This window comes from Rhamphochromis sp. 'chilingali' (genome assembly GCF_963969265.1).
Source record: "Rhamphochromis sp. 'chilingali' genome assembly, chromosome: 5".
Taxonomy (NCBI): Eukaryota; Metazoa; Chordata; class Actinopteri; order Cichliformes; family Cichlidae; genus Rhamphochromis; species Rhamphochromis sp. 'chilingali'.
This window is the reverse complement of record NC_137932.1, coordinates 44,462,644-44,486,124: the sequence shown is the minus strand read 5'-3', so window position 1 is coordinate 44,486,124 and position 23,481 is coordinate 44,462,644. Positions and strand designations below refer to the sequence as shown.

Here is a 23,481-nt window from a genome sequence, read left to right as displayed (position 1 = left end):
GACAGTGTGAACAGCACAAATCCGATCTGGGTCCCTTTCGTATGTGGTACTGAATCGGATACATATCCGATGTTTTAGAAAGTGACTACTGTTTGAACGGTCATGTTGCATTATATCAGTCTTTTACGTCACTGACACAAGACAGACACAAATTATCAGTGCCCGAGAACACATCGCCAACGCTTCCTGGCCATCCAGTGTAGATGTCAGTGAAACTGTTGGGAAGACAACGTTGGAGAAACGTGAACATTTTCTTTGTTCTGTATAATCTGCAGATTCTGACAGAAATCTGCAGCTATCCTTTGAAGCAGCGCTCCTCTAAAACAGCAATAAGGATCATTATTAGGTTATCTACATTATTATGTAAATAACAATAACTTCAAGCAAAAATTGGGAAACGTAAAGTCCAAAGTCTTTATATTAAGGCCATCAGTCAAACAATACTGTTTGCTCTGGGTCTAAACAGAGCACGTTGTGTGTGTGACGTCTTCTTTTGCGCATGCGGCCGCTTTGAGCGTTCACACTAGTGCGCGTTTGCTGTCGCATTTTATTTGTAGTGTGAACAAGCAGACAAAAAAAATCGGAATTGAGCGTTCAGACCTGCAGTGTGAACATAGCCTTAGTCAGCTCAAACTTTATTTAGGGCACACTCAGTCGACGCATCCTCTTCAGTGGATTCAATTAAAGTCTGTTTCATCACCTGAGCTAGTTCATCAATCATTGTATTAGTCTGTGCAGAGTGATGATGTTCATCCCAAGCTCATGATGTAATGTGCAACTTGAGCTGTGATTGGAGGACAGAAACAAGTAACTTTTATTTTTTAAACCCTGGAACCCGGGCTGTAGAGGCTGCACTTCTCCGTGCGGCCTGCTGGCGGCGGCACGCCCCCGTTGTGTTGCAGCGAATGGATCCGTGGAAGAAGAGTCGGACCGGAACTTAAACAGAGGGGGGTAGCAACGCGCGACGGCGGAGCGCTTTTAAATCTGTGGAAACTGAACAAAAGCAAGAAGAACAACAAACAGCGGAAGGTAAACGGTTTCTGTCCGCCCTGACGTGAATGCACCGAGCCCGCAGACAGACACTCAGCTGCTCTTTCGGCCTGACCTAGCGGGCTAACCATGCTACCGCATAGCCAGGTGCTAATGCTAACAGCTGCCGTGAGGGTAAAGCCACGTCACCGGCAGCATGACGAGCGGCGTCGTCATGGTTACCGCGAGTCCGGTTTAAGTCGGGGTTAGCGTGAGTTTAACCAGCCAGGCTTAAGAGGGGAGGTTAGCACGCGGCTAGTTAGTTTCAGTCAGAATCAACCAATTAGAGCTCGGTTCAGGCGACAGTAGCCAATCAGAGCGCAGGGAGAGCAGGGCTGTGAGTGGTCAGTCGAAGGCGCCTTTTGTTTACAAACAAATAACTGACATAATTGCTTGTTTATTCAGAGTTACCATGGAAACGGGAGCTGGTTATAAACACACTGCGTTAACCGCCGGTCACATAAAAGCAGTGGAGCTGGCAGTGTTGAACCAATCACAGGTGTTTCATGGGTCATGTGAATCTTCCACAGAAAATGATCCCTATGAGAGACACCAGGGGCCTGTTCTTCGTACCTCGCTAAGTAAGTTAGCTGGATTAGATTGTTGACGATTTCGCGTGATCTTGGATCGTTCGGTTCCCCGAAGCTCATCCGGGACTTGCTGTCATAGCAACAGAGCCGTAAGCGTAAACCTGCTCGGGAGCAGGTTTACTTTATGTAAACAGGATTAGATCGCGGCCACGCAGGTATGTCCGCTTCATTTATACGAAAGCAACAGCGATAAATAAATAACATCAATGTAACTGAAGATAATGCAGCACTTGATCCTTTTATTGATGTCACACAGATACATACAGGTCATTTCCTAAAAAAGGGAAATGTACTATTAACATTCTATTACATGTATGTGATTATTACAGATGTAATTCATATTTCAGAGTAGTAATTGTAAATTACTTCGTGTAATCAAGATGAGAGACCACGGCTATAAAAGTGAAGGTGGATTTGGGAAGCCTGTCGCAGCCATGTCCTGTCCGTTTACGCGAGCAACCCATTGCGGAAGGTGCAAGATTGATAAGGAGAGTCCTCAGAATTCAGCATATATTGCGGGACAGACAGGATCCTTTAGCTCAGCGCGACAGTGTGCTCATTGAGAGATATCGATTTTCCCGTGAGGATATTATTTACTTAACCAACTTGTTGACGAGGGGGTGCAGGACCACCACCTGTCTTTTTTTGCTCTGCCCTTTTCTTGGTTGCTGTTATAAACAAACAAACAGATTATTTCAGGGTCTCTTTCCAAGAGACGAAAAGCAATATAAGTGATAAATATTACCATTCTATAGAATATTCTTATATTTCACTTTTACTTGTTCCCATGTTCTAGTGGGTCCTGTTGTGGCTCTAATGTGAAAGAGGATATAATATAACAATATAATATAATGTAATATAATATTGGATAATATAGTGTAATATAATAAATCTACCCTACCGCCTACTGGTGTTGGCCAGAGGGGCCGATGGCGCGATATGGCAGCCTGGCTTCTGTCAGTCTGCCCCAGGGCAGCTGTGGCTACAACCGTAGCTGCCTCCACCAGTGTGTGAATGTGAGAGTGAATGAATAGTGGCATTGTAAAGCGCTTTGGGTGCCTTGAAAAGCGCTATATAAATCCAATATATTATTATTATTATTATTATTAAATTACTTACGAGTTTAATTTGTCAGCAACTTTCTGCCAGCCCTCTCTCCTTGCTTTTGCAGCCTTTGCAGTGTTCCCTTGCGTTCTGATTAAACTCTGAAACTCCTGAAATCCCTCACTCAGGAGTTCTTGCTCTGCTGCCGAAAAATACCGAGCCGAGCGCGCTCCTTCGACATTTTCGCCGACCAATCAGAGGGTTGCCGATCAATGTTTCTACTATCGATGCGTAGCCCCTTTTACGACACCCAGTGATCTCACATTACTGCGTCCAGCTGTACTAATCGTCAACGGAAGGTGTGTTCGGAGAACCGGATTAGCGAGCTCACGGTTAGCGCGATGGTTTGATCTTGGATGTGTCATTTGATCTTGGATGTAGTGAGCGACGTACGAAGAACGGGCCCCAGAGATTTCATCAGATGGTGATAAAGATCTACACACAACATAATAAACAGTTTCAGTAACACAGCGGTGTGACAGTGAGACGCTCAGTCTAAGCTTCAGTCAGTGGTTCATATGAAATCAGTAAGTCTCACTGAAAACATCTGGAAATCAAAGAATCAGTGACAAGGTCAGCTGACCTGAAACTCTGAACATCACAATTAGATTGGTAAGAAGATGTAGCCCCGCCCCTTTCTCTATGAAGCGCCTTGAGGCGACTTTTGTTGTGATTTGACCGTATATAAATAAAATTGAATTGAATGTAAGCATGCAGGTTAAACACTGGGTTAACCTGAAGCAGCGGTCCTTCAGTCAGTAAAGCAGCTCTGCGTAAGTGGAGGTCACACAAGAGGCTGTTTAATTTACATATGAATCATTTTATTAGCAGACACACCTGCACTCAAACACCAATCACAGCACAGCATCGCCTGTACTGCACTCACATATGCTCATGTATGGGACTCCTCCCCGCTGACATGGTGTGTAACTAGGGATGGGTATCGTTTAGGTTTTATCCGATACCGGTGCCAAACCGGTACTTTTGAAATGGTGCCGGTGCTTAAACGGTGCTCAAACCGGTGCTTAAAGAATGGAGAACACAAAATTGGTCCAAAAACCTCTCATGTTCAGCTGTTTTTTTGTAAAAAGATAACAATGTTAGCCTTTTCTGCAGCTATAGGGCATATATGGTATCACTCTTGGCTGGAAGCAGTGCTTAAACAATGGAAAAAACAAACTTTTTTTTTTCCCATCAAATATAAATTCTGCAAACATTAATCTCCTGCTAAAACCAGGCAAAGACCCTGTATATCCCTCAAGCTATCGTCCAATATCCCTTATAAACGTAGACCTTAAAATAATCTGCAAAGCTCTCTCAAAGAGACTGGAGAAAATAACCTCCCTCTTAATTCATCCTGACCAAACTGGTTTCATAAAAGGTAGGCACTCATCAACAAATACACGTAGATTACTTAATTTGATAGACTACTCATACAGTAAAAACCTAGAAACTACAATAGTCTCTTTAGACACAGAAAAAGCATTCGACAGAGTTAACTGGAAATTTCTATTTGCAACTTTACACAAATTTGGTTTTGGATCCTCTTTCATAAACTGGTTAAAAATATTATATAATTCCCCAACAGCTTGTGTCAGAACAAATGACCAGACATCCTCCAGCTTCTGTCTCTTGAGGGGCACCAGGCAGGGATGCCCACTCTCCCCTTCACTGTTTGCAATTTTTATTGAACCACTAGCAGCAGCAATTAGACAGAATTCAGTAATTAAGGGCATAAAATGCAAGAACGTGGAACATAAAATCAGCCTTTATGCGGATGATGTGTTACTCTTTCTCCAAGATTCACAAACCAATATCTCTGGGGTGATTGAATTGATAAACTCTTTTGCAAGAATATCAGATTACTCAATTAACTGGTCAAAATCTACAGTTCTACCGATTAATTGCTCCCTCCATAATTCCTCTTCTACACCACTGCAATCGGGAAATATAAAATATTTAGGTATTAATGTTTCTCCCAAGCTTGCAGATCTAACTAAATTAAACCATATCCCACTTTTAAAGAAGGTAGAAGATGATCTGGCTAGATGGAAATGTCTACCCATATCACTCATGGGAAGGGTTGCCGCTATAAAAATGATGGTCTTACCAAAAATAAATTATTTATTCTCAATGATCCCAACTAAACCGCCACAAGATTGGTTCAGATCTCTAGATTCATGTATGTCCAAATTCCTTTGGAAAAATAAACCCCCACGTATAAGCTTAAAAACACTACAAAAGACCAAGGATAAAGGAGGACTAGAACTGCCTAACTTTCAGCACTACTTCTTAGCCAACAGGCTTCAGTTTATCTCAGGATGGCTAAAACATACCCTCTTAGATGAACCTTGGCTAGATGTAAAACAAGCACTTTGCAATAATCTAGAGATCTCAGACCTACCATTTATCAGCTCAAACATCCAACGACATGAATGCTTTAAAAGCATCAACATCAGCGCTTCTCTGACAGCATGGTGGGAGTTTCTAAAATTGACAGCGTCTTCATTAATCCCATGCAAACGTACACCTATCTGGAACAACCCTGACATATTACAAAACAATAATATGATAAACTTTTCAGATTGGAGTGGTAAAGGAATCAAATATTTAGAACATATACTAGAAGGAACAGAATTTATTTCATTTGACAGACTAGTTACACAATATGGGATCAACAAGAAAAGATTTTTAGAATATCAACAAATTAAATCCATAGTAAAAAAGAAATTTAAACCGGGTCAAGTTGAACTACAAACACCACCAAGTGTGGTTCAATTTCTTACTCTTAAAACCCCCAAATTACTATCCAAAATATACAGAATGCTTTCTAAAACAGATGAATCAATATCACTTCCTATTGCAAAATGGGAAGCGGATTTATCAGTTAACTTAGACCTAAACTTCTGGTCTCAGATTTGCTTAAAAACCTTTCATCTAATTAGAAATCCCAGTCTTCACTTAATTCAATACAAAATATTACATAGAGTGCACTATACAGGTCATCGGATGTTCAAGATGGGCTTTACGTCTACCAACAACTGCTCACACTGCCAAACCAATTCACCGGACAATTATATCCACGCTCTTTGGTTCTGTCCACCAGTTCAGAAGTTTTGGCGCGAGATATGTGAAGACTTATCGAAGTGTCTGAAATGTAACATTCCAACTTCCCCCTTAGTGTGTTTGTTGGGCAGCTTAGATAATGTCACTTCAGAAAAGAATATCGCCCATATGGTTTTCACTGCCCTATGCATAGCCAAGAAAACAGTTCTCATGAACTGGAAAAATAAAAATAATCTTAATTCTAACCAATATAGAAATTATCTATTAGATTACATTAGTCTTGATACAGCCTCTGCCACCACATCAGATCAATTGCTCTGGGCTCCTTTGATCAGCTCCATCACCTAGTGGGGGTGGGGGGTCATAGTTTGGTCCCGCCTTCACTGTTGTGATTGGTGTGGGGGTAGGGACAGGCTTAGGGCGTCGGGGGGTTCCCCGGAGGCATTTTCCTTGGGGGGCTCAACCCGGGGTAGCGGTCATGTCCGGTTAGGGGCTCTGTTGGCTCTCAGGTGACTTGTTTCCTCGCGGCTGCGTGCAGCGGGACTAGGGGAGGGTCTGTGGTGACGGACGTGGGTTATTGACCTGGTAGCCTGGCTGTCCCTGGGTGGGTCCGGGATGGGCATGAGGTTCTGGGGGCGCTCCATCTCTGGGCTGGGGCCCGGGCCGGGCCTCGGGGGCTTGGGTCCTGGTTGGTGTGTTGCTGGGGTTGTGGGCGGGTGGGTGCATGGGGGCCCAGCCCTGGAGCAGGGTGCCGCCGGTGCATCGAGCCACCTGGGGGGCTCTTCAACTGGTGGGGAAGATTGTCACATCTTGCAGGAGCTTTCCTCTCCTCAGGGGCTCTCTCTACAGGAGGGGGAGATACAGGAGAGGTGGAGGAAGATCTCAGCCTGGGTGTTTATTGTCTTATGTAGTCTGGAAGAAGAGTGGATGGTGGGGTGGGTGCAGTTTTCTCTGTGGTGGGGTTGGGTGGACTGTCCTGGGCTCTGTGGGGCCGGGAGGCGCTGCTGCGCTGGGCCCCGGTCTGGATGGGCCTGGGCCCCCTTTCCCTGGTGGGTCGCGGAGTATGGGGGTGCCTACTGGGGTCAGCGGGGGAGGTGGCCCCAGGGAGGGGTCACTTGCCCCTCCCTTCCTTCCCTCCCCATCTCCAGCTGCCTCCCTCTTCCCGCTCCACCACAACCACCCACACATGCAGGACCTTGGAGTAGGGGTATGTCACCAGGGTGCAGAGGAGACACCCCCCCCCCCCCCCCCCTCCCTTTCTGGCTGCCTCTGCCTCAATTTTATCCCACAACTTAGACATTCACATTACTCACACTCTCATTACACATACATATAGGATCTTGGGGGTGGGCACGATACACGGAATCCAAAGTACCATCAGGGTGTACACCCCACCCCTGGCGTCGTTGCCCACCTCTCAATGTTAAATACACGTAGACATTGAGGGCCAGCAGGAGGGACCATGCGCTTACCTGCTGCTCTCTGGCAGGTAGCTCCATGCCCTCCTGGGTTTTAAATGCACCTTAGAACACACATGCATCAACACTACAATGAGCGGGTGGAGGGAGGTTTGGAGTCTTCTCTCACCCCCGTTCTCTGCGACCTGCTGGAGCGGGGGGGCTAGGAGGAGGAGTTGGCCGTCCGACTGCGGTCTGGAGTGTGGGGCCTCCCTGCTGCTGCGGAGTCGGGGCGGTCTGCCTCCCCCCACCGCAGGGAAAAGGGTAACACCACCTGGGTCTGGGTGCAGTTCCCCCCCTCCAGGGGCAAGGGTACCTAGACCCGGGGCTTAGAGTACGCTTGGGGAGTGTGATCGTGTGTACAGCGTCTCTTTATGTCTGTCTCCACGTTGGTTGAGTGTGGAGTAAGTGTATATGAGAGCATGAGGGTGGGAATGGATGTTTGTATATGTGTGTGCCTGTATTTCTGTGTCTATATGTCAGGTTGGGTGTCAGGCGCCACCTCTCTGGGGACATCTTAGGCCCTCCAAGGTATGGAGGCCTATCTCCCCCTACCACCACTTCCCCTGCCAGTGGCGGACTCCCTCAGACATCGGTGCGTTGGTGGTTCTTTGTGTCCGGGGATGGGCGTCCAGGTACACGCCGGCTCACTCCTTGGCGGCCGCTTATCGGGGCCTGGAGCCTGGGGCTTGCTCGGGCCACTTCGGAGGTGGGGTGCCCCCGGCCTCTCGGCCTAGGGCTCGGTCACTCAGGCACGGCTGGCTGCCGGCGGAACTCACGGGCGCGTCACTGCAACTCCCCCTGGCTTCTGCTCCGCGGCTGCTGAGTGAGCCCTCATCTGGGACTCTCCTCAGCTCTTTCTGGGACAATGGCGCGGCTGCCCCTCTGTTGGTCTTCCTTGGTCTCTTGTGTTCTGGGGGCCTCTGGATGTCTGGAGTTTTGATCTCCTCCATACCTGCTTCATGCCCTGGAGGACGGGGCTGTGGCCCCCCCACACCCTCTAGCAGATCATTACATGAAGGAACCTTTTAAAAAACAAAAAACAAACGCGTCCATGCTCACAGGTGTACACACGGGTGATCACAACCACAAACTCTGCCCGTTCTGTTGGTTTTTGGTTTTTGCCCTTCTCCCCCGTCCCTCTTCTCAGCTGTTTCTCTTTCCCTCTTTCTTTCTCCCCTTCTTTCCCCCAGTCAAGTCTGTCCCATATTCAGTAAGTGAAAATAAAATAAACAATAAAAGGTGAATCAAATGGACCATTATGGCAAGGCTGGGATGGTCAATTTGGTAAAGTAAATCCGTTGGGCATCTTTCTTTTCCTTTAGACAACAATCCTGATGGCAAAAGAGCCAAACGGGACAGACAAAAAAAAAAAGAAAAAAAAAGGAAAAAACAAACTTTGTCCAAAAACCTCTCATGTTTAGCTTTTTTCCACTTTTTCTTTGGTCATTTTAGCCTTTTTGGCCAGGGTGAAGGGAGTATCTGCCATCAAACAAGAAGACAGCCGCATGTAACTACGAGGGTGTTTGCTAGTTCACCTTACATGCATTAATGTAATAACGTGGTTAGCCTACTCAACCTAAATTACACACGAACAACTTTAAGGTACTCACGCAGAGAAGAACGGCTGCTGCTGCATCATCATCCTCATCATTTCTGCTACACTGGCAGGGCTAGGGGCCAGGACTCTCCTCTTCGGGTTTTTGGGGGATGTTGCTAACTCCGGGTCCGATAACAGGCACCACACCCGCAGTAGATGTGCTCGGTGTGAGGTCTCGCAGCAAGCTATCAAATACGGCGCATTTCTCGGCTTTAAAAAAAAACGCTTTGCGTCGCCAGGTGTTTCATCAGATTCGAGGTGTTACCTCCTTTGACAGTATCACAGTATCAGCTTAAAGCACTTGTTGCAGGCTGCTGAGTTTGCATCTTTTGCTGTGAAGTACAGCCAGACTTTTGACCGCTTCGCCTTGGGCATTTTTAATCTGTAGCTCTGCTCTAAAAGAACGTACGTACCTGGCCCCACCCACTATCCTCGGAAACGTAAAATGATTGGCTAGAATCTAAAGCGTATCACAGCTCAGGGAAAAAAATCACCGAAATAAAGCACCGAAATGTGCGCTGCTTTTCGGTCTGGTCACTACCGTTTATGTCAGAACGGACACCGGTACCCATCCCTATGTGTAACAGGTCATGTGACCACGAGGCAGGAGTCAAAGGCCTCCTTAGGTACGTCTCTGAGCAGATGAATAGAGCTTCGTGAAGAGCCTCTGACATTCTACTGAAAGACGTCTGTTAACGTTAATGATCAGTTATCAGGGATCAGCTGTGACTCAGCAGGCGATCGTAATCTGAACATCACGTGATCCTAACCAGGTGTTCTGATCATGTACCATGGTGACGCAGCCAGGTAAGTCCCTGGTGCTGATGCTGTGTTGGTGTGTGTGTCTGACTGTATATGTGCAGTCAGATGGTTCCCGTGCCAACGGTATGCTTCCTTAACTTTAAATCAAACAGCTGCTGGCCCCGCCCACACCAGGCTGACCAAAGTGAGTGACAGAGAATAACAGCCAATGGGAGTACCTCATTCTGCAAGGGGGCGGGTTTACCAGTGTTCCTATTGGCCCGTGAAGCTCAGGTGGGCTGTCCTGTTGGCAGCTGTTAGAAGTGTTCACAGTTAAGAAACAGCTGTTTCAGGCTCTGTGACCTTTAACCTTAATAATTCCAACTCAACAGCCATATTACCTGTGAGCTGTGACATCACAAACCCTCACTAGGGCTGTACAAGCCCCGTCCTCACACAGCCAGTCACATTACTGAGCTGTGAGTGTGTATGATGCGATAAATAAGCACCCTCAGGTGTTTCCAACCTGGCTGCATAATGGACTGTCTGTGCTGCAGGTTTACCTGGACCAATCAGAGGCTTCCTGTCTCATGATCAGACAGGCCAGTGTGTTCCGCTGACTTCTGACCCATAATCAATCACTTCCCGTTTGTAGCTCCAGGCTCATGGACACACTCACCTTACCACTGGTTACAGCATGGAGCACTGTGACTGGAGAGAGAGGTCACTGACTGCACGTCCTCCAGGTGAGTACTGAAACCAGACACACACACCAGATGTTTCACATAGTCCCTCACAAACACACACAACTTCCACTCTGACGCCGCTGCGCCCGTACACGCCGCCATCTATCTATCTACAGTGGGGCAAAAAAGTATTTAGTCAGCCACCGATTGTGTAAGTTCCCCCACCTAAAATGATGACAGAGGTCAGTAATTTGCACCAGAGGTACACTTCAACTGTGAGAGACAGAATGTGAAAAAAAAATCCATAAATCCACATGGTAGGATTTGTAAAGAATTTATTCGTAAATTAGGGTGGAAAATAAGTATTTGGTCACCTCAAACAAGGAAAATCTCTGGCTCTCACAGACCTGTAACGTCTTCTGTAAGAAGCTTTTCTGTCCCCCACTCGTTACCTGTATGAATGGCACCTGTTTGAACTCATCATCTGTATAAAAGACACCTGTCCACAGCCTCAAACAGTCAGACTCCAAACTCCGCCATGGCCAAGACCAAAGAGCTTTCGAAGGACACCAGGAAAAGTATTGTAGACCTGCACCAGACTGGGAAGAGTGAATCTACAATAGGCAAGCAGCTTGGTGTGAAAAAATCAACTGTGGGAGCAATCATCAGAAAATGGAAGACATACAAGACCACTGATAATCTCCCTCGATCTGGGGCTCCACGCAAGAGCTCATCCCGTGGGGTCAAAATGATCATGAGAACGGTGAGCAAAGATCCCAGAACCACACGGGGGGACCTGGTGAATGACCTGCAGAGAGCTGGGACCAAAGTAACAAAGGTCACCATCAGTAACACACTACAACGGCAGGGAATCAAATCCCGCAGTGCCAGACGTGTTCCGCTGCTGAAGCCAGTGCATGTCCAGGCCCGTCTGAAGTTTGCCAGAGAGCACATGGATGATACAGCAGAGGATTGGGAGAATGTCATGTGGTCAGATGAAACCAAAGTAGAACTTTTTGGTATAAACTCAACTCGTCGTGTTTGGAGGAAGACGAATACTCAGTTGCATCCCAAGAACACCATACCTACTGTGAAGCATGGGGGTGGAAACATCATGCTATGGGGCTGTTTTTCTGCCAAGGGGACAGGACGACTGATCCGTGTTAAGGACAGAATGAATGGGGCCATGTATCGTGAGATTTTGAGCCAAAACCTCCTTCCATCAGTGAGAACTTTGAAGATAAAACGAGGCTGGGTCTTCCAACATGACAATGATCCAAAACACACCGCCCGGGCAACAAAGGAGTGGCTCCGTAAGAAGCATTTGAAAGGAGTGGCCTAGCCAGTCTCCAGACCTCAACCCCATAGAAAATCTGTGGCGGGAGTTGAAAGTCCGTGTTGCTCGGTGACAGCCCCAAAACATCACTGCTCTCGAGAAGATCTGCATGGAGGAATGGGCCAAAATACCAGCTACAGTGTGTGCAAACCTGGTAAAGACCTATAGTAAACGTTTGACCTCTGTTATTGCCAACAAAGGTTATGTTACAAAGTATTGAGTTGTATTTTGTTATTGACCAAATACTTATTTTCCACCCTGATTTACGAATAAATTCTTTACAAATCCTACCATGTGGATTCATGGATTTTTTTTTTCACATTCTGTCTCTCACAGTTGAAGTGTACCTCTGGTGCAAATTACTGACCTCTGTCATCATTTTAAGTGGGGGAACTTGCACAATCGGTGGCTGACTAAATACTTTTTTGCCCCACTGTACCTGCGTGTGTGCTGACAGCTACAGGTGTGACTCTCACCTGTTTGTTTTCAGATCTCCAGTCAGGATGTCCGACTCCTCTGATGAAGGTAGAACACACACACACACACACACACACACACACACACACACACACACACACACACACACACACACACACACACACACACACACAGGTGATATCTGTCTCACACTGTGTGTTTCTTTCAGATGACCAGAGGAAGGCTGAGCCTACCAGCAGGTGAGTGTACCTGTGCAGGAGCGTTCAGCTTCTGTATCAGAGATAGGTGAGATAGGTGTGGTCACATGTGTTGTTTGTGTGACAGGATGTGGGCGGAGCCTCAGCCTGGCCCATCCAGGTGTCAGCCCAGCAGACAGGGTTACTGTGGTTACTGCAGAGTCCTGTACAGGAACCTGGACCAGGTATGCACACACGTCACAGGAGAACCTGAACGTGCCCTTAGGTCATGTGACTCTCTGATCACGTTGTGTGTCTTTTCCAGCACCTGTCCAGTCTCAGACACCTGGATTCAGTCCGGGCGTCCTCCAGAGGCTCAGGGTCCACCTCAGCAAGCGGCAGAAACAGACTGACTCTGCTGGAGCGCTTCCTCGAGGACGTTCTGCAGCACCACCCACATCGCTACGACGACCCCAGGTAACCCACATAGATGCACCTGTGACAGTCTTAACCTGTGTGTTCACATGAAAGGGGCGGAGCTGGCACCATGTGACAGAACACGATCCCCGTGAGTGTCACCTGCTACAAACATGACACTATCAGAGGATTAAAACCCTACCAGTGAAATATTCTGAGAATTAATGTCTATGACTGCACACCAGTACTGTCACTGTCAGCTGATTAGACATGTGACCGTCCTGTCTCCGTGACAGCGAGCCGGCTAAACAAAAAGAGCTGTTATAAGCTAACATTAGGCCACCTCCTGTTAGGCTCGAGTGTCCTAAAAATTACGCTTTCCCTCAGTTTGATTACTTCCTCACATCCTACAACTTTGTCCAACAAACTTAGATCTACTTCAAAGACAAATTCATTAATGCAAACTAAAAACAGCTAACGGGATTAAGTGAGCAAAACACTTACCCACGGAAAATTTCAGGATAGCCTCAGTATCGCTGTCAGCAGTGAGCTTCTCTGACTCACATCGTTTTCAGCCTGTTCCAGAGTAAATAAAGGTGGGGGCTTCTCACATAGACAGCTGAGGTAAACGGAGGGAAAAACTCCACAGTGGCTTCAGTAGTAGAAACTCACTGTGGTTATTATGTGGTATATGGGATCTCTCTTGGATGACTGAAATATGTTTGTTTTTCTGTATTTTCAGTCTCACCTTCCCTCTCCTCTCCTTTTATCATCTGTCCGCTGTTACCCTGGTAACATGGGACCCTGGTAACAGTGGCCAGAGCTTTGTGACTGGTTTGCCAGACACCAAATATTCTAATGCAGGGGTAGGCAACCTTTCTGATGGCGAGTGCCATTTAAAATTTCCTCAGAGGTCAGTGTGCCATATGATTGCATTAGCAATCAACTTAATAACGCTCTATATTAACAGTTACACACTATATACAGGGTGGGCCATTTATACGGATACACCGTAACAACATGGGAATGGTTGGTGATATTAAAGTCCTGTTTGTGGCACATTAGTATATGTGAGGGGGGCAAACTCCTCAAGATGGGTGGTGACCATGGTGGCCATTTAGAAGTCGGCCATCGTGGATACAACTTTTGTTTTTTCAATCCGGTTGTTCAGTCTGACGTCACTAGCCGTGTCTGGGTCTAAACTCCGCTGCAGGTCCATATATCAAACGATCACTGTGGCATTACTGAGAGTTGAAAAACTGTCTAAAGTCTTTCATCTTTAATAAAATGATCAGCGTTATGCTCTACCAGGTGTAACAATTGAGTTTAACATCCAGGCATCCATGAAAATGGAATTTATGACATTTAACGGAGTTAGAAGTTAGCAGGGAGTTAGCTCGCTAGCTTCTATCTAAATACAATATAGCATGTCCTGACTGCAGGGTTTTGGAAACAAATTAAAACGTACAGCTCTGCTATCACTTCCAGCATAAATGAAGACAGAAAACTAAACAGCAGTGACGTTTGTAGGGTTACTGAAGTTGGGCTAGCTGGTATATAATGATGTGCTACGTGACCGCTAGCGACATAGCTATGTTAGCATAATATAAACAAGCTAACTTTTTTTTTCCACTCGATAAAAGTTAACGTGAGTTTTCTCGGTGGTCAGAAACAAATGTAATCGCATGGCAGGATGCTGTAAAAGGACCAAACTTCAGCCAGGAGAACAACTGAGATAATCCATCCACAATACGAGGTTAGTCATTCATATACTGCTGCATGGGCTGGGCTGTAGTTACATCCTAAGGTTTTAAAAACTGAGCTTAAATAAATGATTAGCGGTAATAAAAGCCGAGGGAGGTCAACAGGGATCACTGACTGTTTTAGGAGCTTTTTGAGATCAAATAGAAGAAAATACATAACATTAAACATGTTAACAACACAAAAGCCATATTAAACGCAGACTACTTTAGACCCGGAAGTAGGATTCGTCGCGTCATCACTGAACAACCGGATAGGAAGAGGGCCATGTGACACATCAGACTTATTGGTAATGTCACAAGAAAAACAATGGTGTGCTTGGTTTCAACGTAACGTAACATAACACGCCATTGATGGCCGACTTCTAAATGGCCACCATGGTCACCACCCATCTTGAGGAGTTTGCCCCCTCACATATACTAATGTGCCAGAAACAGGACTTTAATATCACCAACCATTCCCATGTTATTACGGTGTATCCATATAAATGGCCCACCCTGTAGAACCACTTTATAGAATTATTTTTGTTCGCAGATGTTGGCAGCTATCAGCGAATAGTTATCAGCTATTTTGAAACAAAAAAAGACACTTTTTATCCATAACAAGAACTCCATAACAGCAAATGGACTGTACAACAGAAAATACAAATGCTATATATGGTCTCCTCACAAGAATGATAAGAAAACTAAGCCAATATGGCATGTCTGTTAATACAGAGACACACATGTTAGTGTGATCTCTGGTCTCCCAGGCACAGGTCTCTGAGTGTCCAGCATTCAGAGGCTACCTGAGGACACTCATGTGAGAGAAAATCTGCTCACACAGATATGTAGAGCCAAATACTGTCAATAAGGCCTCTGCAATGTTCTGAAGACAGTTAAACTTGTCAGGTAGTGATGTCCAGCAGGTGAACATGCAGCTCCATGAACACGCACAGCTGTGGATTCCAGCTGCTTCGATGTTGCATTAACTGGCATTACCTCAGCCAGTTAATGTGAGACAAATCCAGCTGCTCATTAAAGATTTCTGGTTTGATCAGAAAATAAAACATTGGTCCAAACACCTGAAAGTCCCAAAAATGCATTGTGTCTCGAGTCTACGGATGTATCCATGTATCTCCGTGGTGCTGATGCTGTGCTGAGCAGAAAGCTCCTGAAGCTTTTGAAATGTCAGAATGTGGAAAGCTAACAACGTCCCTCTCACCAGTAAGTTATTTTTAGCAGCCCGGGCATTTTGACTAAAGACCGGCCCACCAGGTATTAAAGCCATAAAGCCTTTGAATGAAAACAAACGCTGTGGTGACAGTGATGTACAGTCTTGTTGGTATATGTATGATTTCTATACATTTTACATCAGATAAAAACTTTGGTTGTAAGCTTCAGATAATTATTTAATAACAACCAGACATTTTAAATGACAATAAGGAAGTATTTCTTTGTGCCCCCCTCTCCCTGTTAATGCCCTACCTGCCCCCCTGGCAACACTTTGCTAGATCCGCCCCTGCACAGTTACCAGCTGTCAGCTGCTTAGAAAAGGATCCTGGTGTTATTTGTCTCTCAGAAACAGTTCATAACTTCAACTCATTCATGTCACCTAAAAGGTAAACCTGTTTCTCCATCACCTGTTCAGCTCTGATGATCCAGTAAGGACATCTCCTGGTTTCATCTTCATGTTTCCCTCTCACCACATATCCAAACCGACATCATGACCAGCAGCTTTACAGCTGTGGCTCCAGCAAACATCAGCTGATACTAGAAATTAATATTAAATAAATTCTAACAACAGCTGATCAAGCTTAAAAGTGCTGTTGTTGTTTACCGCGACATCTGCTGGTTTCCTCTTTCTGGCGCAAAGTGGGCGATAAACAAACAAGAGAGAAAAGCCGATCAGCTGATCATTGATCAGTTTCATGATTAAAGTAGCAACAGGAGAGAGAATGAGAGGAGAAGGCTGTATCCCAGTTCAGGGTCTGCAGCCTTAACGATCCTCAAGGGCCACGTACTCAAAGACCGCTAAGGCCGGAAGTGCGAGGCTTGTGAAATGGGACGGTCTAGCCTCCGTCGCGCTGCCCAGGTTGCCTAGCAACCATGATACTAACAGCTGGAAACGTGTCATACAGCTTTGTTTGACAGAAATGAAGGAGAAAATCTTTTGTTCATTTGTTTGTTTCTACATGAGCTTTGATCATTCTCTGTAAGATTAAGCTCAGCTATTGAACGGCGTATATTTTAAAGTAAAGGCTTTAAAACCAAGTTAGTACAAACGTCATATCACATAATTTTGCCAACACGTGGCCAACAGTAATGTTTAATGTTCTTCGTTATTAAACATTTGCACATAAAGAAGTGACGTCATATTCAGCACTTACTTAAAGTTTACTCTTCGGGCGCCCCTCATCCGCCGTTTATTTTCGGCAAAATTATCCACACCCACCGCCGCGCTATGCATTCTGGGATATGTTGGGCCACGAAGTCTACACCGCCACATCCTTAAAATTCAGGGAAATGAAGGACGCATTTGAGGGCTGCATTTCGAGCAGCCTTTGAATTGGGACAGCCTTCGTCGTGTCGCTGTGACGTAATCAGCCTTAAAGTGCGGCCTTTAAGGCTGCAGACCCTGAATTGGGATACAGCTGAAGAGGCAGCTGTGCAGCAAAGACAGAATAACTCCACCTTTGTGTCTTTTTTCATTCTAGCTGAAGTCCGGGACAAACTGCGTCCCCTCTCAGCTCAACATGAAACGCGTAATATTTTGCGGGAGGATTCCGTCTTTTTACGGGACGGTTGGCAACTATACTAACTAACCTTATGAATTAAATAAAGTTCAACATCAGTAACATCATAGCACCCACCCAGCTGTATAGAAACTCCGTCATGCTAGCTGGTAGCAGTACGAGTTATTGTAACTGACTTTAAAAAGTCAGTATAAGGAAAATAAACTCCACCTGAACTTGGTTTATATCTGACCAGATAGACTGCAGGTCATAACTTCTTACCTGAAGGTCAGTTCACCTGACGCTGGTGAAATATTAGTGTGTCATGTATTTGTTCACGACATTTTTCTGATGGGCAAAAGTATTGATATCATGATGAACAAGGGTGGTGATTCTTATGACTTTGTGTATATAATTTGGCATTTTGTACAAATGTATGCTGATAATACAAACATGATATCATTTCATTCATTTCAAAGGTTTATTTGCATGACGCACAAACAGAGACAATTGAACGGTACAAATGTGTTGTGCATGACACGAATTCAAACGTGGTGCAGATGTGTGTCACATGTTGATCTGGCTGTAGGCTGTGGCACTTGGCCAGAGGTGGCGCTGGTTGATTCGAGTCCATGTTGGTGCACACAAAGTAAACTGCACGCTTTAGTTGTGAAGCAAAAACGCTGAAACCGGAGAAATACAACGTGCGAGCGGAACGATAACGACGACTAGAGTCTCCTGATCGTTTACTCTTGCTGTCCTGTGAACGACATCGGCGTGGTATTACTTGTTTGCTGTTTTCGCGATCGCGTCGCGCATGAGGATATCACCAGGTAAACTCGCCACATTTTTAAACATTTTGTTGTTCAACAGCATCAAGACTGACTGAGTGTGTTTGAGATAACCTCACAAGTGTCACAGGTGACACATTTGGCGTTTTTTTGCTGGTCTGTAGGTAGCAGCTCCTGAAACGCAAGTCTGCCACACATCTGTTCGACCAACGCCAGTTGATCTAAACGCCAGTTGATCTAAACGCCAGTTGATCTGGAACACCGGCGGCCGCCTCGGGTCTCTCCTCGTCCTGCCTCCGATCGCCCTCATCCACGTGCTGGCCTCCACCACTTGTTAATTTTACTGAATCTGTGGAAGCTCCGCGATGCCACCACCAAACAACTGAGTTATTTTTACACACCGGCCAGCATCTGGCCAATCCACCACCTTTCATTGTTTATACCGTTACAAAAAAAAATTTAAAAATAATCATCGGGTCACCGATGGCCAGTCCAGCTATGGCCGTGCCATCAGTTAACCCTTCGCGTGCCAACTGTGGCACGCGTGCCTAGGGTTGCCGACCCCTGTTCTAGTGGATGAGAAAAGAGTCACTCTGAGGCTAACAAAGATTTGAACGTGTACATGAAGCTGAGCATCAGGACAGACCACACAGTGACTAACCTCATGTTGCTGATGGATGATCTCAGATGAAGTTTGGGCTGTTCTCAGTATCTTTTCATTTGCATTTGCCCATCAGGAACTCTCACATAAACTTTTATTGAGGGGGGAAAGTTAGCTGTGTCGTCCAGCTTCACTGTGCTAATGTGTTTATATTACCATAGCTCTGTAGGTAGAACACCAATATACCTTGAGGGCCGGTGTCCTGCAGGTTTTAGATCCCACCCTGGGTCTACACAGCTGAATCAAATGATTAGTTCATTACCAGGCCTCTGGAGAACTGCAAGACATGTTGAGGAGGTAATTCAGCCATTTGAATCAGCTGTGTTGGATCACGGACACATCTAAAAACTGGGGGGAGTTGGGGGCCCCTGACCTAGGGTGACTGAAGGTGGTCCACCTTCAGTCACCCTACAAACGTCACTGCTGTTTAGTTTTCTGTCTTCATTTATGGGACTTCTTTTAACTCCCTGCTAACCTCTAGCTACATGAAACTTAATAAATCCTGTTTCTTATGGATCCCTGGAAGTTAGAGTTTACAACAGTCTGCACCCTGAGACAGCTAATCACACAAGACTTAGGAGGTAGACACCCCAGTAATAAGTGAACTACCTTCATTGTAAATCCACAGTCACCCCTGAAGTTACCTGGATAGGACAGGTAGCTTCAGGGTTTCATAGCGCAGACCTCTGACAACTCAAACAAACCTGTTTATTTACCTGTCCAATTGTTTGTCCGCCTCAGGCCGTCTCACACTGACCTCCCATCAGTTTCCACCCCCCCATTGCCAAAAGCGGAGCTCGATGAAGTCCGTTTGTCCGACAACAGCCAGTCTCAAGGTACCCGGGAATGCCTGCCCAGCTCTGATGACGCTTCCTGTCACCCAGCCCGTCCGATGGAAGAAGATGATGCCTGCAGCCAGTCAGGCGACAGAGTGGGCCAGGAGAGGCTGTCTGTACCTATAAGAGAGCAGGACGAAGGCATCATTGATCACACCCACTCTCCTTACCGCAGAGCGCCGGCCTCTCAGTTGGAGACTCCGCCCCCTGTCCATAGGAAAGCCCATAGGAAGACGAACAGGAGGAAAACCAGTGAGTCCTCGTCCTCCTCGCAGCGCCCTGGAGGTCCAGGCCATGGCCCCCAACCCCACCTGACCCCCACAGACCACAGGCCTGGTCCAGGTGAGAGGCCCTGGCTCACCTGGCAGAGGGAGAGGAGGGAGGCCCACAGAGAGGATGCATTCTCCTCAGGCCACACGGACCCTCTGGACCAGACCATCGAGGAGGTTAGTTCCTGTTCCAGTACACTGATGGTTCCCAGGTGGACTTCCTGTCAACCAGTCTCTCTGTTCCACCCGCAGGTGATTCAAAGGTGCTGTTATGGCGCCATTTCCTGCCAAGATGATACAGACAGCTTCCAGCTAAGCCTCCCTGTTTCCATGGAAACACCGAGTGAAGACTGGGACTCGCCTGTGCAGGTACCTGTGGGTCCAGGGAAGAATTGGGCGTGTCCTGACAAGCGCAGACACTGATCACTGATGTCACCTTGCAGGTGGTTTTGCAACGAGCGCGAACTCTCAGTGACACACCTGCGCAGGTGAGTCAGGTGGAGGGGCGGGACCTCTGCCATCTGATGGACACGCAGGTGGACGTGGAAGATAGAGTGTACTCACAGCAGCTGCACTTTGCCCTCCACGGGCCGGGTGACAGGACGGAGGAGGGGTTCTGGACCCTACCCATCGAGGAGGTGAGGCCCGCCCCGGAGCGTATCCCAGAATCCTTCAGGGGGAAGACCTGGACCCAAATCCAGCAGGAGGACGAGGAGAAGGTGGAGAGGCTGGTGAGACAGTTCAGGCGTGGGCGCTTCATCTGCTACTTCGACACAGAGTCCCTCGCCAGGTGAGCCAGAACCTGCCAATATTACAATCCACAGGAAACAAGAAGTCAGCTGAGCTTACATAAAGCTAGTTGAGCTTACCTGACAGGGCTCTAGAGTGCGACCAGTTTGGTTGCAAATGCGACCTAATTTCTCAAAGGTGCGACAAAAAAAAATCCTAGGTTCAAGTAAAAAAAAAAAAGTCTCCGCAACTCTGAAAGTCTCTGTGTGGCCAACAACAGACAACATTATGCCCATATCGTGGTCCAAACCAATCAGAGATAGTCAAGGTCGGGACCTCTCAGGTGCCCATGCACAAGGTAAGGTGTTCAGATATTGAGATGTTCAGTTCAAAACCTTTGAGGCACTTAATTTTGACTTTCTTTTAATTTTATATATCTTAAGATATTTTAAGTTTAAATTTCAGCTCAGTGAAGCACTTTAAGCACAAGAACTTTTTCTGCACCGTATTTTTAGGACTATAAAGCACACTTAAAATCCTTTAATTTCCTCAAAAGTGTGCCTTATGTATGAATTCTGGTTGTGCTTACTGACCACAAAACGATTTTATGTACACGGCGCTCAAAGATCTGTGAAAATGGTTCAGCATCTCTTTGGTAAGCTATGAAGCCGCACCGCTTGATAGATTGTTGGAGCACAGCTGCTACCACAGTCAGGAGCCTCGTGTAGTGATACGCACTGTGCTTCAGCATAATATTACCGTATTGTGTGTGTATAAGGACCCCAAAATGGCTCCTGTTAAGAGACATGCTTACGACATGGATTTCAAACTCTTATCAGTCACGCAGGAATAGAGCAGCTGAGAGAATTCAACATTAATGAATCAATGATACAGAAGTAGAGGAAGCAAGAAGAATGAGTTAAGTAAAGTTTATTAAAGACTTATCTGACTGTTTGGTTTCGCTTAATGCGCCTTATAAACCCGTGCACCTTATGGTCTGAAAAATACGGTAACTTATCTTTCTTGTAGAAATGTGCTCCAAATAAAGAACTTTGTGTTGACAAGATTGTTAGTTAATCACTTACAAATCAATATTGTCTGTATGGACAGCAGTTAAAAACAAAGTGAACATGTAAAGCTGCGGCATTAAGCGATGTGGTTGAAAAATTTGTGTGCACGTAACTTTTGTTACTTTTGTTGTTAGGTGCACCAGTGCAGCCATGGCAAAACGTTAGTCTAGAGACCTGCCTGAGTCTCCTTAAGTTTGCAGTTTGAGTTAGGTAGTAAAAGTAGCCAATAACATCCTGGTTAAAGATGTCCTGGATTAAGATACTTCAGGTATAAGAGCTGAAGTGGTCGCTGTCACGCAACTTTTCCACTAAAACGAGGTTTTTATTCTGCGGGTAATCCATGTTCAGGTCGTAAATCACACCCATGACTCTCTCTGCTGATGTCATCAAACTCAGGTATGGTAGGCGGAGCCAGAAAATGAAGGGGGATGCTGAACCCGAGGAGGTGGAGCCAGATGCAGGTATGCTACCCCTGCTGGACCCAGACGAGGGGGACTATGTGTATATGAGAAGAAGGAGGGGAAGGAGGCGGAGCTTCAGACTGGCATCAAGGTGTCAGGTGAGTCGTGTGACTTAGAGCGCTGTCAGTTCCTGCAAAAGAACAAGGTCTCATCTGCACTGTTCCTGCAGGTGGTGAAGGTCAGTCACAGCACTCAGACAGTCCGATTGGTCGTTCCCGCCGTGCATCAGCTATCCCCTGAGGCCCCACCCATCGACTACCCACAAGCCAATCCAGAGGCAGCTGAGAGGACACCTGTGCCAACGTGGCGTTCTCTCCCTTCGTCGTACTCCAGCATCATCACACCTGTACAGCCACGCACTTCGCTGGTCTACCTACTCTCCTCCCCATCAGGCTCCGCCCCCAACCGCATGTCAGCGTTAGGCTCCACCCACAAACGCTGCAGAAAGAAACGGCGCCCGCTGGAGCAGCAGGGGTTAAAGGTCAAATACAAACGACTTCCTGTCCGGTTCTACGACCCCGCCTCCAACCGTATCCTCAAGAACCCACCCAGAGGCCTCCTATGGCGCAGAGGCTCCACCCCCTCTGGGCCACCGCCGCCCTGTGTTCGTCAGCTGTTCAGGAGTCTGAGCCCGGACCTGAACACCGATAGAACGCCCACAGAGGTCAAAGGTCACAGCAGCAGCCTTTTGCTAAGCACGCTAAGCAGGGACTCTGCTCAGTCCGACATAACTCAGGCTCCGCCCCTCAACAGGCTGTCAGAGAGCAGAAGAGGGGCTAGAAGGGAGAGGGCACTCCCTCCAGCCTCCCAGATACAAACCAGGGGTCAGGCCACACCCCTTCACCCAAGGAGGGAGGGGCTGCGCCGGGCTGGACCTGGCAGGAAACCCCCAATCTCTGCAGGCCCCGCCCCCTTACTGTCATCACGCCGGAGGAGGGGCCGCAGGTCGCGGCGATAGCTGATTTTCAAAATGAAGTCTTATTTTTCATGAAACCTGATGGTGCTGGTTATTGATGGGTTATTGATCAGTTATTCTTGGATAATGTAGCCTTTAATTAGGCTGTTAGAAGTGTATGGAAGCCTGCTGGTGCCAATTTTAAAATGAAAACTGAATCCATTTATCATTTTTACTGTGTTTGTAGTACGACTTGGCTGTCCAGGTGTGTTTTAAATGCCAGGTTTGTTTTGGCCATAATGATGTTTTCAAATCTGATTGTTTTAAAATGTTAATTTTTAAAGTTAAAAATCTAAATATAAAGTTTAATCTGTCCATTTTGAAGAGCTTTTATTGTTTTAATTTAATTATTTTAAAGTTTTATTTGGGAAGCATTGGAATAAAAATTATGAATGGATTTTATTTATTGTGTGTAAACAAAATTCGGATGAAATGTTAAAAAAATATGACAAAAGAAATTTCATGTTTTATTTAAATTCATGTTTGTAAAACATCACATGAAACATGACGACTTGATGATGATCCTGGCAGCTTCACGTCTCCATAGAAACACGTTATGTTTTGGTAACTTTTCTACAGGTGAACTTTGATACTT

The 23,481-nt window shown here is 46.3% G+C and overlaps 1 protein-coding gene across 3 annotated transcripts; it reads left to right on the top strand.

Moving 5' to 3' along the window:
• The first annotated feature begins 884 nt into the window (after positions 1-884).
• Positions 885-23,459, top strand: zdbf2 (zinc finger, DBF-type containing 2). Of its 3 annotated transcripts, none has more exons than XM_080881921.1 (11): positions 885-1,029; positions 10,145-10,333; positions 12,100-12,134; positions 12,256-12,286; positions 12,372-12,468; positions 12,549-12,700; positions 19,308-19,848; positions 19,924-20,040; positions 20,115-20,461; positions 21,867-22,029; positions 22,101-23,459. In XM_080881921.1, the coding sequence occupies exons 3-11, from the start codon at positions 12,113-12,115 to the stop codon at positions 22,887-22,889; spliced, it is 2,259 nt and encodes a 752-aa protein (XP_080738047.1). In that variant the 5' UTR covers positions 885-1,029; positions 10,145-10,333; positions 12,100-12,112; the 3' UTR covers positions 22,890-23,459. The 3 variants fall into 3 exon arrangements, with proteins under 3 accessions (XP_080738047.1, XP_080738049.1, XP_080738048.1); XM_080881923.1 differs by having other exon boundaries at positions 971-1,029; positions 10,243-10,333; XM_080881922.1 differs by lacking the exon at positions 885-1,029 and having other exon boundaries at positions 8,684-10,333.
• Positions 23,460-23,481: the final 22 nt, after the last annotated feature.

Bases quoted from the DNA above. Each gene is read 5' to 3' on its own strand.
- zdbf2 (XM_080881921.1), top strand. From the start codon at position 12,113: ATGTCCGACTCCTCTGATGAAG. The intron at 20,041-20,114 runs GTACCTGTGGGT...GTCACCTTGCAG, and splicing joins ACTGGGACTCGCCTGTGCAG to GTGGTTTTGCAACGAGCGCG. The intron at 20,462-21,866 runs GTGAGCCAGAAC...CATCAAACTCAG, and splicing joins GACACAGAGTCCCTCGCCAG to GTATGGTAGGCGGAGCCAGA.